At 47.7% G+C, this 16207-nt stretch overlaps 1 protein-coding gene across 1 annotated transcript; it reads right to left on the bottom strand.

Annotated features, from left to right (window-relative positions):
* Positions 1-343: 343 nt before the first annotated feature.
* On the bottom strand, positions 344-15126 carry ptger2a (prostaglandin E receptor 2a (subtype EP2)). The gene is made up of 3 exons (XM_056301346.1): positions 15009-15126; positions 11260-12172; positions 344-1695 (listed from the first exon to the last, which is right to left on the bottom strand). The coding sequence occupies exons 2-3, from the start codon at positions 12073-12075 to the stop codon at positions 1405-1407; spliced, it is 1107 nt and encodes a 368-aa protein (XP_056157321.1). The 5' UTR covers positions 12076-12172; positions 15009-15126; the 3' UTR covers positions 344-1404.
* Between the last annotated feature and the right edge of the window lie 1081 nt (positions 15127-16207).

Below are 16207 nucleotides of genomic sequence, written 5' to 3'. Positions count from 1 at the left end.
TAGTGTGTTAGTCCCACCTCAGCAAATTAGATTTGGTGTGATTTCATCCGGACTAAGGCGTTTACGTGCAGTGTACACGTCCAGATGTAGTGGCAGCCGCACCACACATGGACCTTTCCCAGCATCACGTCAAGGCGCTGGCTGCTGCTGGGTACCGCCAGTGCAGGCTGGACGCCACAACACACGGCCTGCGTTTGAGTTCAAATCCAAAACATTATATAGTACATTTATGCATACAAAGTTATCTTCCTAATTCCATCAAATATCAACCTGAAAGATCAACCCTCTTATGAGAGGAGGCATCCCTTTCTTCAAATATCTCATTTGAAGATGAAACTCTTGAAATAGAGACACAGCTGCTACCTTCAAATAATGCCTTTATTTATGAGTGACTGTGCCGTCCACATTAAATATGTCAGTTGCCAAAGCTCGTAGCTGCAGAGTAGGACTCTCTGTTAACGAAAGAGCACGGATAATTATCTTTATAAACACCTCTGATGTAACTTGAAGTATAATAAAACATTTGAATATGACAAGTTTACTCACAGTTATACCATAAATACAAAATAACATTTACTACCAATGGTACATTAATACAATAATAAGAGGCAAAAAAGATTCAAGTTTTGAAGACGAAAGTTCCCTTGAGAGGGTCCTTGAACTGACAGCAAATGAAATGCAGTCTCATAGCTGGAGCTTTTAAAAGTGACCTCAGCATTACATAAGATATACAAACTAATGCAACGTCGTACAGTGCAGCGGGTTTTCAGATATGTATTCGTATGTACTCAGGCTCTGAAAAACAACTTTGTGGACCTTATCTGGATGGCGTCCCATGAAACACGAAGCTTTGGTGAGCACGTCTGTAGCCTGACATTCCACCCAACCCAGGAGTATTTACTGGAAATGTAAAAGGCCTATTTGGATTAAGGTCTGATATTTTGTCATATTACAATAGTTATATATAAAAAAAACACAATCATTTGGTCCACAAACCAAAAACAAAAAAAACCCAATAAAGTCGGTTTCACCTCCGTTTACAACATCCAATCTCACTTCCCACGAGCGAGTCAGCTGCTGTGGCTGCAGTGAGGAGACACACACACTGGCTAGCAACACAGGTCCCATGATCAGAAACTCCCGCCTGATGGCGCTGATGGAAGCGCCCGCCACACAGGAGAACCATTCTGACCCATCAGGAGCTCGGGATGCAGCACATGAACCTCAGGCTTTACTCACCAGCATTATGCCACAACTGAGCTGAACACACACGGTCCAGTAATTGTCACTGCGCCATGCCTCTGGGGGGGTGTTCCTCAGGAAGTTCACACCAGGGAACCGCTATACGGCGTCAGTGCCACTACACTGGTGAGGGTCAGCATCACACTAACACTAAATGCTACGTCATAGGCTTTGGTGGGATGTTACAGGCCCACTGTAGTCCAGAGCTGGGCGGCACAGCTCAAGCTGACCGTTACATGGCTCTTTGCCTATTGACGATTTAAACACGGAGCTCCTAGGCATCACAAGCGAAGCTCGGCACACTGAGGCCCAGCAGAAGTGCAGTACACTGGGGGAGAGGAAGATGAAGACCCACGGGTCGATGATGGAGTTGACAGAAATAAAACGAAGGGCGTTGAGATCCAGGCGGTGAGACTCTTTACGCTGTCCTGTAGAGTTTATGTATACACGGATCTAAGACACAGATAGACAGACAGACAGACAGACAGACAGACAGACAGACAGACAGACAGACAGACAGACAGATGAAATGACAGATAGATGAGGAGACAGAGGGAAAGGAGAGAACAGGTATTAAATTAGCAATCCAAAACGTGGTATGATCTGTTACATCACAACATTCACCTGCATGCTGAATATTCTACTAACTATTACTACCACTACTAGTACCACCACTACTACTACCACTACTACCACTACTACTACTATTACTACCACTACTACTAGTACCACTACTACTACTACCACTACTAGTACCACCACTACTTCTACCACTACTACTACCACTACTACTACTACTACTACCACTACCACGACTGCTACTACTACTACCACCACTACTACTACTACTACTACTAGTACCACCACTACTACTACCACTACTACTACTACTACTACTACCACTACTACTACCACCACTACTACTACCACTACTACTACTACTACTATAACTATTACTTTCGGCTGCTCCCATTAGGGGGCGCCACAGCAGATCATCTGTTTTCATCCGTCTCCATCTCTTCCTGTCCTCTGCATCTTCCTCTGTCACACCAGCCACCTGCATGTCCTCCCTCACCACATCCATAAACCTCCTCTTTGGCCTTCCTCTTCTCCTCTTCCCTGGCAGCTCCATATTCAGCATCCTTCTCCCAGTATACCCAGCATCTCTCCTCCACACATGTCCAAACCATCTCAGTCTTGTCTCTCTTGCTTCGTCTCCAAACCGTCCAACCTGAGCTGTCCCTCTAATATACTCCTTCCTAATCCTGTCCTTCTTCATCACTCCCAGTGAAAATCTTATCATCTTCATCTCTGCCACCTCCAGCTCCACCTCCTGTCTTTTCCTCAGTGCCACTGTCTCCAAACCATATAACATAGCTGGTCTCACCACCATCTGGTAAACCTTCCCTTTAACTCGTGCTGGTACCCTTCTGCCACACATCACTCCTGACACCCTTCTCCACCCACTCCACCCTGCCTGCACTCTCTTCTTCACCTCTCTTCTCCACCCACTCCACCCTGCCTGCACTCTCTTCTTCACCTCTCTTCTCCACCCACTCCACCCTGCCTGCACTCTCTTCTTCACCTCTCTTCTCCACTTCTCCACCCACTCCACCCTGCCTGCACTCTCTTCTTCACCTCTCTCCTGCACTCCCCGTTACTTTGGACAGTTGACCCCAACTATTTAAACTCATCCACCTTCATCACCTCTACTCCTTGCATCCTCACCATTCCACGGTCCTCCCTCTCATTCACGCATATGCATATGTATATGCGTATGAAGAGGAGGAAGAGACTTATGCGTTGATGCTCAGTGGTCAAACCGAGTCAAAACTATTAACTCAGAATTTCGATTCCAATTTATTAGACCGGTGTTTCAGAATCAGAATCCTAATACTTTATTCATCCCCGAGGGGGAAGAAAAAAAAGTAAAAACTAACAAGATACAACAAGGGAATAGAAACAAATAGAAGTTAAGATAGAATATAATAGAATGGATAGAATAAAATAGAATGAGGAAATGAAAGTAGAAGGAAGAATTGTGTGTCAGTGATGACATTTTAATGCTTTTTCATTGTGTTGAAAATTCAAATGTGCCAGAATGTCACTGTTGTGGGCTCGTCCCCAACCCAGATGTTTTCACTTCCCCTCTGCAATAAAGTCATAAAATGGACAAATTCGTTAAAGCTTAACTTTGCTTTTTCGCATAATAATTTGAAGACATGTTTCAGATTCATGTGGTTTGTATATGTGCCGTTTGCACATTGTGATAGTTAGATGTGGCTGTCCCTCACACATCTGTCGTCACCACCACACCCAACTTCAGAGCGGCAGCGGTTTTCCAACAACAACAACAACAACACGGTGGTTGCCATGGAAACGGGAAGTGCCGGAGAAGCGTGGCCAGTGATGGCAGAAGCAGGACTTTTTCACGTCACAAGCGTGACGTGGAGATGTGCGTGTGCTGATCTGACAGTATGGTTATCAGACGCCATCACCAAACACGTCACTAGCTGAGTATTTTCCTGCAGAAATAAGAAACTCCCCTGTACTATTCACGGGTCGTCCTTCTACATTCTATGCTAGCTAACAAGTTAGCTTAGCAAGCCTAAGACTTGGCCAACTTTTTCTCCAAAAAGAGAAAGTTGCCATGACCATCACGTGCCATGGCCATCAAGTGTCATGACCATCACGTGTCATGGCCATCACGTGTCATGGCCATCACGTGTCATGACCATCACGTGTCATGACCATCACGTGTCATGGCCATCACGTGTCAGGACCATCACGTGTCATGACCATCACGTGTCATGGCCATCACGTGTCTTGACCATCACGTGTCATGGCCATCACGTGTCTTGACCATCACGTGTCATGGCCATCACGTGTCTTGACCATCACGTGTCATGGCCATCACGTGTCTTGACCATCACGTGTCATGGTCATCACGTGTCTTGACCATCACGTGTCATGGCCATCAGGTTTCGCTGTGACAGCTTTGAGAAAAGCGTCATGATATGAAACTTATTTTGTAGGACGATCAAAGCTATGCTAAGATGTTTGTTCCACACCACTTAACAAAGCTTCTGAAACAAACAAAAAAACCGGTTTTAAAGACTTTTTTATTTTTTCCAAAATTTAAAAAGCTGAAAGTGCCCCAAATTGAGGAATCACCCTGATTTGCATCCGCTAGCCTCAACCTGCTGCCCCAGCGGCCACCAGACGGGCAGCACATCCTGATTCCCCTTCGCCTCGCGCACCGTGTCACTGAGCACGCTGCGCTGCAATGCACATGCCACAGCATCACACGAGGACGTGTATAGTGAGCCCTCTTACTGTGTCACTGAACACATCGAACCGAAATCCCTGCAAAGCATGACTTATTTTTAATGTATTGATACGAGGGGCTGGAAAATCAAAGTATCGGGAAAAATACTGCAGTGCTGAGCTGTATTGATTGTTTTGTGCAGCCCTACTTGTGACCCTGAGGATGCCTCAGCATTTGATGTGCTGGAAGCTACGTGACCCTAGTTCCCTGGAAGGGGCTGTGGTGATGCCAACCTTGTTATACCGGGCTCATTATGCCTATTTCCTGTTGCTCTATGGGACACATACTTGGCCGGTTTCTGTCACGGAGACGGACTGGTTTGTTGAACGATTATTAGTCACGATCTTAAAATATTAACATGAAAATATGAGGTACCGATAATGTGTGTTGACTGTGGACAGAATGTTCCAGACTACGGCAGCTCTATACCAACAACACGTATCTTTTAAACAGAACCACGTGAGACAACTTGTGTAATTATCTACAGGCCCTGCCATGCGTGGCAGAAGTGGGAATAGAGGCTCCATGAGGGTGTGTTTGTGAGGAAGTGCTTGCGTGCAAGTGTGTGTAGATGAAAGTGTGCACGTGGATTGAAAGGAAATGTGAAGCACATGTATTTCTGATTTCATGTCTGTGTAGGCCAGAAAACTGAACCAGTTCGTCTTTGCACGTTTGGTGGGAGAAACGTTTGGTCACTCATCTAAGTGACACCGTCAGTCTTCGCTGACTGCAGGTACCCCCACCCTGATGAACCAGCACGCTTGCATAACGACCAAAACCAGCACATGGCCTCACTACCGAAACCAGCAACCGGTTTCATATGCAAATTGCTAGGCCATGTCTGTGCATGTGAATATATATGCATATATTAGTGTGTGTGTGTGTGTGTGTGTGTGTGTGTGTGTGCATCGTGTGTTTGTGTGTGTGTGATTCTCCTGTATCTTCAAAAACACAAAACAAAATAGTAACTGTTGCATGCAAGTCAAGGCGAGAGTAAAAAGAAAGAGAGAAACTTGTATGAGTAGCATCCTCCCTCAGCAGTATGGTGCACACTACCTGGGATGTCTGCCGAGGAGACCCTGTGTTCAGCCTCCGATGACTCCAGTGATCTACCCTGCTGTGTGTTGAGCTGGGCTTTATGTAGATCTTTATTCCCATTTAGGAAATATCACTAATGTTTCGCTAAATATCGCTTAAATATAACTGAGGTAACATCCGGAGGCAGAGCCGGCCCAAGGCTTAAGCGAACTAAGCAGTCGCTTACGGCCTCGCGCCAGCAGCGGGCCCCCAAAATCGCTTGAAATGTCAAACACGACAGGTTGATAAATACATATATTTGTGTGTGTGTGATATATCATATCAGCAGTAATCATCAAAAAAACAAAAACTAAATATTTCGATAATACGTCGTTAACAGACTGACCAGTTAATGCTACTGGTTTAATCATTTCTGCTGCCTATGTCAGAGCTGGGGTCAGCTTCATGCGCATTATAACTGTAAGCAAGTACATTGCGACAGTATGTCACCTAAAAGGGTTTATCCGTCTGGCCCAGAGAAGGGTGGGCGGGCAAATCAACTTCTGCTTCGGGCCCCATAAAGCCTTGGGCCGGCTCTGTCCAGAGGGAGCTCGGAGTAGAGCCTCTGCTCCTTTGCATAAAAAGGAGCCAGTTGAGGTGGTTCGGGCATCTGATTAGGATGCCTCCTGGACGCCTTCCTTAGGAGGTTTCCAGGGCATGTCCAACTGGGAGGAGACCCCAGGGTGGACCCAGAACTCGCTGGAGGGACTACATGTCCGATCTGGCCTGGGAACACCTTGGGATCCCGCAGGAGGCACTGGGGGGGGGCATTGCTGGGGAGAAGGACATCTGAAGTGCAGAGAAGCGGCTGATGATGAATGAATAAATATAACTGAGAATGTCCGATTTAACAGCATGGTGTTTAAACACACTGTCCTGTCCCTGAAAGCTCGTGGATTTGAATCCCACTCCATCAACAGACATCTGCTGGAAAGTGACACTGAGTTTCTCGTGCTCTCTGTCCTTGTCTAGCCCGACCTGACCTGACTTGCTTGTAAACCTGTATGGCCAACAAAGCTGATGCCAGTACCCTTTTTACGTGACGCCTGCCAAGTCTGTACAAGCCTAGATAATTATCTGCTATTTCTTTTAAAAATCAAGCAAGCGAGCAAAGCAAGTTCACTGTACATCAGCCAAGTACAGACAACTCACTCTCATTATTAGGGCATGATAACAACCAACAAAAACTACAATAAAAACATAAATTAAAACTCATTCAAAAGAGTAGGGTTCCTCCAGCACCTTTGCTGCATACACCCCTGATAATAATAATATACATACATATGTTACGTTTAAGAGTGGGGATACCTGCAGTCAGCGGAGACTGAAGAGGTCCCTTAGATGAGTGATGAAACGTTTCTCCCACTAAACATTGTGTCCAGATGAACTGATTCAACTTTCTCAGATTAAGTTTAATGAAACAATAAAAGTGCCAAGCATAGGGAAGGCTTAATAGAAGGCATAGATAACAGATAAGGTGACCGGGATTGGTATATTGAAAGGCAACATGTCTAAAGTAGCTTTAAGAGGCCATTTAGAAAATAATATTGACTCAGCTAAGCTGAGCCCCTTAATAAAGTTGTTCTAAACACATATTCATTCACTTGAAGTGATTACTCAAGAAACCTGATTTAGACTCCAACAAATTGAATAATTTTTGCCCAATCTCAAATTTACAATTTCTTTCTAATATACTTAAAAAAAAAACAGTTGCATCCCAGGTACATGTTCATTAGACTGACAGAAATCTATTTGAAGTTCAGTCTTGTTTTTGCTCCTTTAACAGTACAGAGACAGCCTTGGTGAAAATCACTAATGATCTGTTGATGGCAGCTGACTCCAGGCTCCTAACCATACGTGTCCTTCTTCTTTTCCTTTTTTGATACCATCTCACATAACATCTTCCTATAGAGATTAGTTTCCATTGGAATCACTGGCACCTCTATTACCTGGTTTAGATCATATCTCTCTGGCTGCGTTCAGTTTGTCCAACTTAAAAATTTGAGATGACAGTCCTTTCTGGTTACTACCGGTGTTCCTCAGGGCTCTGTTTTTGGGCCCTCTCCTGTTTATTAATTACCTCTTACCTCTTGGCTACATTTTCAAGGAATCTGGCACTCAAGTTCACTGCTACATGTATAACACCCAGCTCTATCTATCTACCAAGCCTACCTCATCCTCCACCCAGTTCCCTTTCTGACTGCTTACCAGAGATCAAGTCCTGGTTTTCATACCACTTCCTCAAACTTAATAGTGATAAAACTGAGGTTCTCCTAGTAGGCACTAAATCTACTTTGGCTAAACCTGATCAGACTATTGACAATTCTATAGTTCCTCCATTGCCTCAGGTTAAGAATCTGGGTGTCATCTTGGTCAGCACATTATCTTTTGAAGCGCACATCAACAATATTACTAGATCTGCATACTTCCACCTACACAATATTAATCATCTTTGCCTGTCACTTACACCTAACAGCATCGCCATACTCATTCACACCATGGTTACATCCCGTATTGACTACTGTAATTCTATCCTCTTTGGTCTTCCCCTCAAGTGTCTTCATAAACTTCCTTTGGTCCAGAATTCAGCTGCCTGTATCATTACCAGAACTCCTTCCATAGATCATATCACTCCTGTTCTTCAGCAACTCCATTGGCTCCCTGTTAAATACTGTTTCACCTTCCTGCTGTGCATCAGCAGATGCATGCCTTAAGAGAGCTGGACAACTGTCTATTTTGCCAGCGTGTTGAGTTTCCACCAGCAGCCATACCAACATGTACATCGGCTCTACCAAATGACAGAAGCTAAGCAGGTGTGGGCTTGGCTAGTACTTGGATGGAAGACGTCTCGGGAAAACTGAGTTGTTGCCGGAAGTGGTGTTGGTGGGCCAGTAGGGGGCAGTATTCCCTCTGGTTCTAATAAAAACAACAAATATTAAATCCCAATGCCTCAGTGCAGTGACATGGACACTGTTCTGTAGGAGATGCCGTCCTTCAGATGAGACGTTAAACCAAGGTCGTGATTCACTGTGGTCATTAAAGAACCCATGGCACGTATCACAAGGAGTAGGGGGTTCCCCGGTGTCCTTGCAAAATTCCCAACCCGGCTCTCTCCATCTGGCCACCCAATCATCCCCCCATGTAATTGGCTCAATGATTCCTCCCTCTCCACCTCAAGCTGATGTGTGGTCAACGTTCTGGCACAAAATGGCTGCCATACATCACCCAGGTGGTGCTGCACATTGGTGGTGGTTGAGGTGAGTTATCCCCTTAAATGTGAACACTTTGGGTGTCTAGAAAAGTGCTATATAAATGTAGTTATTATTATTATCATTCTTAAGATTCTGCTCCTCACCTTTAAGGCCTTGAATAACCTAGCTCCTTCATATCTTAATGAACCCCTTCATTTCCACACAACCTCCCGCACTCAGATCCTCTTTTGCTCTCCAACTCACTACACCATCTGCCTGTTTGACTACCAAGGGGACTAGAGCATTCAGTAATTCTGCCCCCCGCCTCTGAAATGCTCTCCCACAAGACAGTCGCAATTCTGACTCTCTTTCCACCTTCAAATCCCATCTCAAAACACACCTTTTCAAACTGGCATATTCAGTCTGAGGCAGACTTTGATAGTTACACCCACACTGGGTTTTAGGCAGATGATGATTTTATACTTATCTGTTGTATTAACTTATTATTGTCTACCCCTGCTTGGTTTGATTTTATGCTGTCTCATACAGCGCTGCTTGTTTTTAGTTGTGTTTTGTAAGGGGTCCTTGAGTTCACTGAAATGTGCCCATGAATAAAGTGTATTCTTCTTATTATTATTCCATATGATTCCGTATGTGGTGAGAGTGTCAGAACAGTTGAGACATGTACTTTCCAAACATGGCATCTTGATTGCTTTAAACCCCCAAAACACGCTGCACCAGAAGTTGGTGCACCCCAAGGACCGGATCTCCCAGCACAAACAGAGCAATATGGTGTAGCTGTTCAATGCCAGGAGGACTGTCATGACTTGTACATCAGGGAAACTAAACAGACGCTGGCAAAGAGGATGGCACAACACAGGAGAGCTAACACATCAGACCAGGACTCCACAGTCTACACCATCTACACAGTCTACACCCATCTACAGGCCAGTGGCCACTCTTTCAAGAATGAGGATGTGCACATCCTTGATAGGGAGGAATGCTGGTTTTAACGGGGAGTTAAAGAGGCCATCTATGTGAAGAGGGAAGGACCATCCCTCTACGGGGGGGGGGGGGGGCTAACAGTACATCTGTCACCATCTTACAATGCTGTAATTGCAACTATGCAACTATTCCCCAGTCCTCTGTGACATTGTAACTCTAGTTAATGGTCACACCCATATTTGCATATGAACCTGATCGTGGGTTTGGGTGGTTATGCCACTGTATTGTTTATAAGGGTGGGGACACCTGCAGCCAGTTTATAAGGGTGGGGGTAACTGCAGCCAGTTTATAAGGGTGGGGGTACCTGCAGCCAGTTTATAAGGGTGTGGACACCTGCAGCCAGTTTATAAGGGTGGGGGTAACTGCAGTCAGTTTATAAGGGTGGGGACACCTGCAGCCAGTTTATAAGGGTGGGGGTACCTGCAGCCAGTTTATAAGGGTGGGGGTAACTGCAGTCAGTTTATAAGGGTGGGGACACCTGCAGTCAGTTTATAAGGGTGGGGACACCGGCAGCCAGTTTATAAGGGTGGGGACACCTGCAGCCAGTTTATAAGGGTGGGGACACCTGCAGCCAGTTTATAAGGGTGGGGATACCTGCAGTCAGTTTATAAGGGTGGGGGACACCTGCAGCCAGTTTATAAGGGTGGGGATACCTGCAGTCAGTTTATAAGGGTGGGGGACACCTGCAGCCAGTTTATAAGGGTGGGGATACCTGCAGTCAGGTGAGACTGAACAGATCTCTTAGATGATGATGGAACGGTTCTCCCACTAAACGTTGTGTCCAAATGACCTGATTCAACCTTCTGATGAAGTAAATGTATTTTTGTCAACAGTGTTTGCGGTTTATTTCAGCACACTAGGCGAAGATGTAGATGCATTTTGTAACTTGTTGGCTCACAAAGTATATTCACCCGCCTCTGAAATCAAGGGGAAAAGATGATTGATGTGTTCTGTAGCTAATTTTTGCGGTTTTCCTTGGATTAAACAAATGGCATAACAAGCCTCTCAGAAAGTTGTGCAAAGCTAAAACTCATCTAATCTTGTTACCACCGAAAGAGGTTTTGCAGCTAAATGGCAGATGCTAAACATGTGGTTAAGACCTAAACCACGACTTCCGGTTTATTTGTTTGTTTGTTTCTTATATTACCAAGAGATACGTCAGAAGTTCAGATGGGCGTGTTTCAGAGCTCAGCAGCTGAAACGTGATGTGTAAGTGTGTGTGCTGACCTCGTGTTGCGGCAGAGGCCACAAGACAGGAAGTCAGCTGCTCTGTGTGTGGGTGCGTGTTGAAATTCATGTGTTTTCACCGGGGTCAAAGAATGTGTGCGTGGGTTGGTGGGAAAGACAGAGACGGACTATCCCCTCCCCCTCCCCCCAGCATGCACCCACTCAGTCCACTCAAATATCATATCTTACCACTAAGGGCAGCGTGCAGATGATGAAGATGACGGTCATGAAGACCAGCAGGATAACTCGTTCCACCTCCTCAGCCATCGATATCGTCCTCCTGTCCCTCTTGGACCGCGTGGTCACGGTCACGGAGCCTCCGTTCCTCCTCCTCCGCTGGTACATCCTCACCAGCTGGCACACCACAAAGCAGTTGCAGGCCACGATGGCCAGCACCAGGGCTAGCATGACGGTGGCGTACACGTTAGCGTAGAGCCGGTCCTCCCACCGCTTGGGGTTCATGTCGATGAAGCACCAGGTCCCGGGGCAGTACTGGACGTAATCGCCGAAGCCCACGAAAGGGAGGAGGCAGAACAGGGCACTGAGCAGGAACACCAGCGGGACGGCGATGTAGCCGCCTTTCTTGGTGACGTGGCGGCTGTAGTAGTATGGGTGGCCGATGGCGAGGCAGCGCTCCAGCGCCATGGCGCACAGAAGCGCCGGCGTGGCTAGGCTGAAGAACGTCATGCTAACGCCGAAGTACGCGCACACCGCGGGAGTCTCCGACATGCCCACGAGCGTCAGGTTGAGCGTGTAGGACACCTGCACGAGCGGGCTGACCAGGCACGTGCCCGCCAGGTCCGTCAGCACGAGGCAGGTGACGAGCACGCGGAACAAGGAGCGCCGCCGCGCGCCATCCGTCTCCCGCCGCCGCCGGCTCTCCAGCAGCGCGAGGGCGGCGACGTTGCCGACGACCCCCGCCGCGAACATGATGGCACTGATGAGGGGGCTCTTGGTGGAGTCGATGTGGCGCCTGTGGTGGCAGGGGTCGTTCTCAGTGTCCATGCTGCTGACGGTGCGGTATACAGGTGGAGCTGACGTGGAGACGGTGTCGGGTTACACTCATTCAGCTGGGCGAGGGTCCCGGAGCCGCGTGCCCCTCCTGCAGAGGACAGAGAGGAGGTTTAGACAGAACACGTGGGAGCTAACAGGCGGCCACATCTTACTGTGTGGCCACCTGGTGTCATGTTAGAAACCCAGTCTCACGCCAGAACCAGTCTCACGCCAGAAACCCAGTCTCACGTTAGACACCCAGACTCATGCCAGAAACCCAGTCTCACGCCAGAAACCAGGTGCCACGTTAGACACCCAGTCTTACATTAGAAACCCAGTCTCACATTAGAAACCCAGTCTCATGTTAGAAACCCAGTCTCACGCCAGAACCAGTCTCACGCTAGAAACCCAGTCTCACGTTAGACACCCAGACTCACGCCAGAAACCCAGTCTCACGCCAGAAACCCAGTCTCACGCCAGAAACCAGGTGCCACGTTAGACACCCAGTCTTACATTAGAAACCCAGTCTCACGCCAGAAACCAGGTGCCACGTTAGACACCCAGTCTTACATTAGAAACCCAGTCTCACGCCAGAAACCCAGTCTCACGCCAGAAACCAGGTGCCACGTTAGACACCCAGTCTTACATTAGAAACCCAGTCTCACATTAGAAACCCAGTCTCATGTTAGAAACCCAGTCTCACGCCAGAAACCCAGCCTCACATTAGAAACCCAGTCTCACATTAGAAACCCAGTCTCATGTTAGAAACCCAGTCTCACGCCACAAACCCAGTCTCACGTTAGAAACCCAGTCTCACGCCAGAAACCCAGTGTCACGTTAGACACCCAGTCTCACGTTAGAAACCCAGTCTCACGCCAGAAACCCAGTCTCACGCCAGAAACCAGGTGTCACGTTAGAAACCCAGTCTCACGTTAGAAACCCAGTCTCACGCCAGAAACCCAGTCTCACGCCAGAAACCCAGTCTCACGCCAGAAACCAGGTGTCACGTTAGAAACCCAATCTCACATTAGAAACCCAGTCTCACGCCACAAACCCAGTCTCACGTTAGAAACCCAGTCTCACGCCAGAAACCCAGTGTCACGTTAGACACCCAGTCTCACGTTAGAAACCCAGTCTCACGCCAGAAACCCAGTCTCACGCCAGAAACCCAGTCTCACGCCAGAAACCAGGTGTCACGTTAGAAACCCAATCTCACATTAGAAACCCAGTCTCACGCCAGAAACCCAGTCTAATGTTAGAAACCAGTGTCACGCCATGTCACGCCAGAAACCCAGTCTCACGTTAGTAACCCAGTCTCACGCCAGAAACCCAGTCTCATGTTAGAAACCCAGTCTCACGCCAGAAACCCAGTCTAATGTTAGAAACCAGTGTCACGCCATGTCACGCCAGAAACCCAGTCTCACGTTAGTAACCCAGTCTCACGCCAGAAACCCAGTGTCACGTTAGAAAAACCCAGTCTCACGCCAGAAACCCAGTCTCACGTTAGACACCCAGTCTCACGCCAGAAACCCAGTCTCACGCCAGAAACCAGGTGCCACGTTAGACACCCAGACTCACATTACAAACCCAGTCTCATGCCAGAAACCCAGTCTCACATTTAAAACCCAGTCTCACATTAGTAACCCAGTCTCACGCCAGAAACCCAGTCTCACGTTAGAAACCCAGTCTCACGCCAGAAACCCAGTCTCACGCCATGAACCCCGTCTCACGTTAGAAACCGTCTCACGTTTGAAACCCAGTCTCACATTAGTAACCCAGTCTCACGCCAGAAACCCAGTCTCACACCAGAAACCCAGTCTCACGCCATGAACCCCGTCTCACGCCATGAACCCAGTCACGTTAGAAACCCAGTCTCACACCAGAAACCCAGTCTCACGCCATGAAGCCCGTCTCACGACAGAAACCCAGTCTCACGTTAGAAACCCAGTCTCACACCAGAAACCCAGTCTCACGCCAGAAACCCAGTCTCACGTTAGAAACCCAGCCTCACGTTAGAAACCCAGTCTCACGCCAGAAACCTAGTCTCACGCCAGTAAAAAAAAGTTAAAAAAAAACGTGGTGCAGACACGAAACAGACTTCTAATTGAAACGCATTAGAGTGAAAGTCGTGCTGAGTGTCATGAAAAAAACGGAAAGTTCCGTGTCCATGTACACGAATCAATAGATTAAATGTCGTGCCTTTTTCACGAACTGCCGTGAGACTGGGTTGCATGCCGTGACGTATAGTTTCCATAGGATAACAGATTACTAAAATCTTAGTAATGACCGCAGTGTGGAAGGACGCGTCCCCCTTTTTAAAATACGAATTAGATTTGTCTTTGTGAAGTTCTGCTTACGAGGTTTTCCAAACTAAGTCCCCTAACATCCAGTCTACGTAGACCCCCTACCCTCAACATAGACCTTCTACCGAGAAGGTACGCGGGACAACCGACAGCAGCGCTGGTGGTCCGCAACACGTGAACGGGATAACCTACACTTAACTCCGACACCATCCCGTCTCGTCTCTGCTTTCACTGATGGACATACAAGTCGTTTCTGTGGGCTGCTGTCGGTCCTCAGACGGCTCGCGGCGGGTTTAGTCCCCGGAGGTCCAGTCTGATGAGCCGAACCAGAACCAGAACCATCCACTGTCCGTTTCTTTATCCTGAATTAAACAAAAAAAATCTATAGACTTACCTACCGCACAAGGGTGTCAGAATCCGACATGCGGGTCTAGAAGCGGGTCGTGTGTTTGGGGGACCGTGTGTTTAGTGTCCCAGACCGCGCAGAAAGACCGCTCACGTTCGCCCAGTACAGACGAAGCTGTTCCCAACATCTGTCTCACACGGGTCCGAATAGGGACGGACAAAAGTTGCTGCCGTCGCAGCGTCACAGACCCCCAAATGAAGAAAGGTTTCAAACTACCAAACAACTGAGCGTCTCACCTGCTGCTGGCTGGTTCCGTCCGTGTGGATTAGTTACCCCGAGACATCAAGCCCATCTGCTCCAACACACGCCGAACGTTGCGACAGCGGCGTCTTCCCGCTGGCTGTGGGGCGGCAGACTGACTCATGAATGACCGGGGGGAGTACACGAGCCGTGCGGTGACGTCATCCACGGTGCACACACCCACTGTGAAAGCTCGCTGTGTGGGGCAACAGTCTCATACTCTCATTCTGCTTTAATCACATACCTGAGACACAATGAATCTCCAGAAAGCCCCTCATTAAATGGAAGCTGGGGTCCCACCAAGCAAAGCGCCTCCCTCCAGAAACGACTCCGAACCAAAGCCGGAGGCTGGGCACCTGCCCGCGGGGCCCCAAAGGGGCTGCCGCTCCCGGAATTCCCCTAACATTGCATATATAAATGCATTTAAAATGGGTTTTATAACAATTGCACAGAAAAGTTACGATAAGCTCTAACTATAACGACCATGAGCGGTCAAAATGGCGGCTCGTAATTGGCGCGTGATCGTGTGCGTCATGTCAGTATTTATGACGTGTATTGGTCGCGTCATTTGCTTCGTGAAGTTCGTTGCCCTGCCCTAGAAACACACTAGCGCCCTCCAGTGGAGACGAATAGTCTAAACGTGATGTGTGACGATGTCCAACATGTCTGCTTACAGACGCCGCTACAGACGCACCATGACCACTACCGAGGCACTGCAGTGTTTACAGGCGTTGGACAGCGGCCATTTTAACTTGTTTGAAAAATAGTATTAAAGTTGTTAAAATGCGAATGTTGGTGTCAGTTAGCTTCATAACAGACATACTGACATATGTAATGCATTAATGTATGGAGTATTTATCTTGACAGAATATAGAGTTTAAAAACCGGCAGTCATTTTGACCGCCCATGGTCGTTTTAGGCAGGCGTGAAATCCCGGTCGTTCTCGTGTTAAATGCAAATGTATTTTGGAATATACCCCATGTATATGCCCAGCGGAGACTGAAATGGTAGGGGTTTAAAGAGGAGCCCTGTATCCTGATCTAGTCTTGAGGTCCTGTTGTGTAGGGGGGTCTTGTGTGGAAGTCCGGTCCTAAAGATCTGCCAAGCAGAGGGGCCCTGTGTCAGGGTCCAGTCTTCAAGCTGCTATAGTGAGTTTGGGAATTTTGCGGACTTTATGTTGCTGCTAGGCTGTTGA

Source organism: Lampris incognitus, chromosome 21 (genome assembly GCF_029633865.1).
Source record: "Lampris incognitus isolate fLamInc1 chromosome 21, fLamInc1.hap2, whole genome shotgun sequence".
NCBI classification, from domain to species: Eukaryota; Metazoa; Chordata; class Actinopteri; order Lampriformes; family Lampridae; genus Lampris; species Lampris incognitus.
This window is presented reverse-complemented; position numbering and strand designations above follow the sequence as displayed.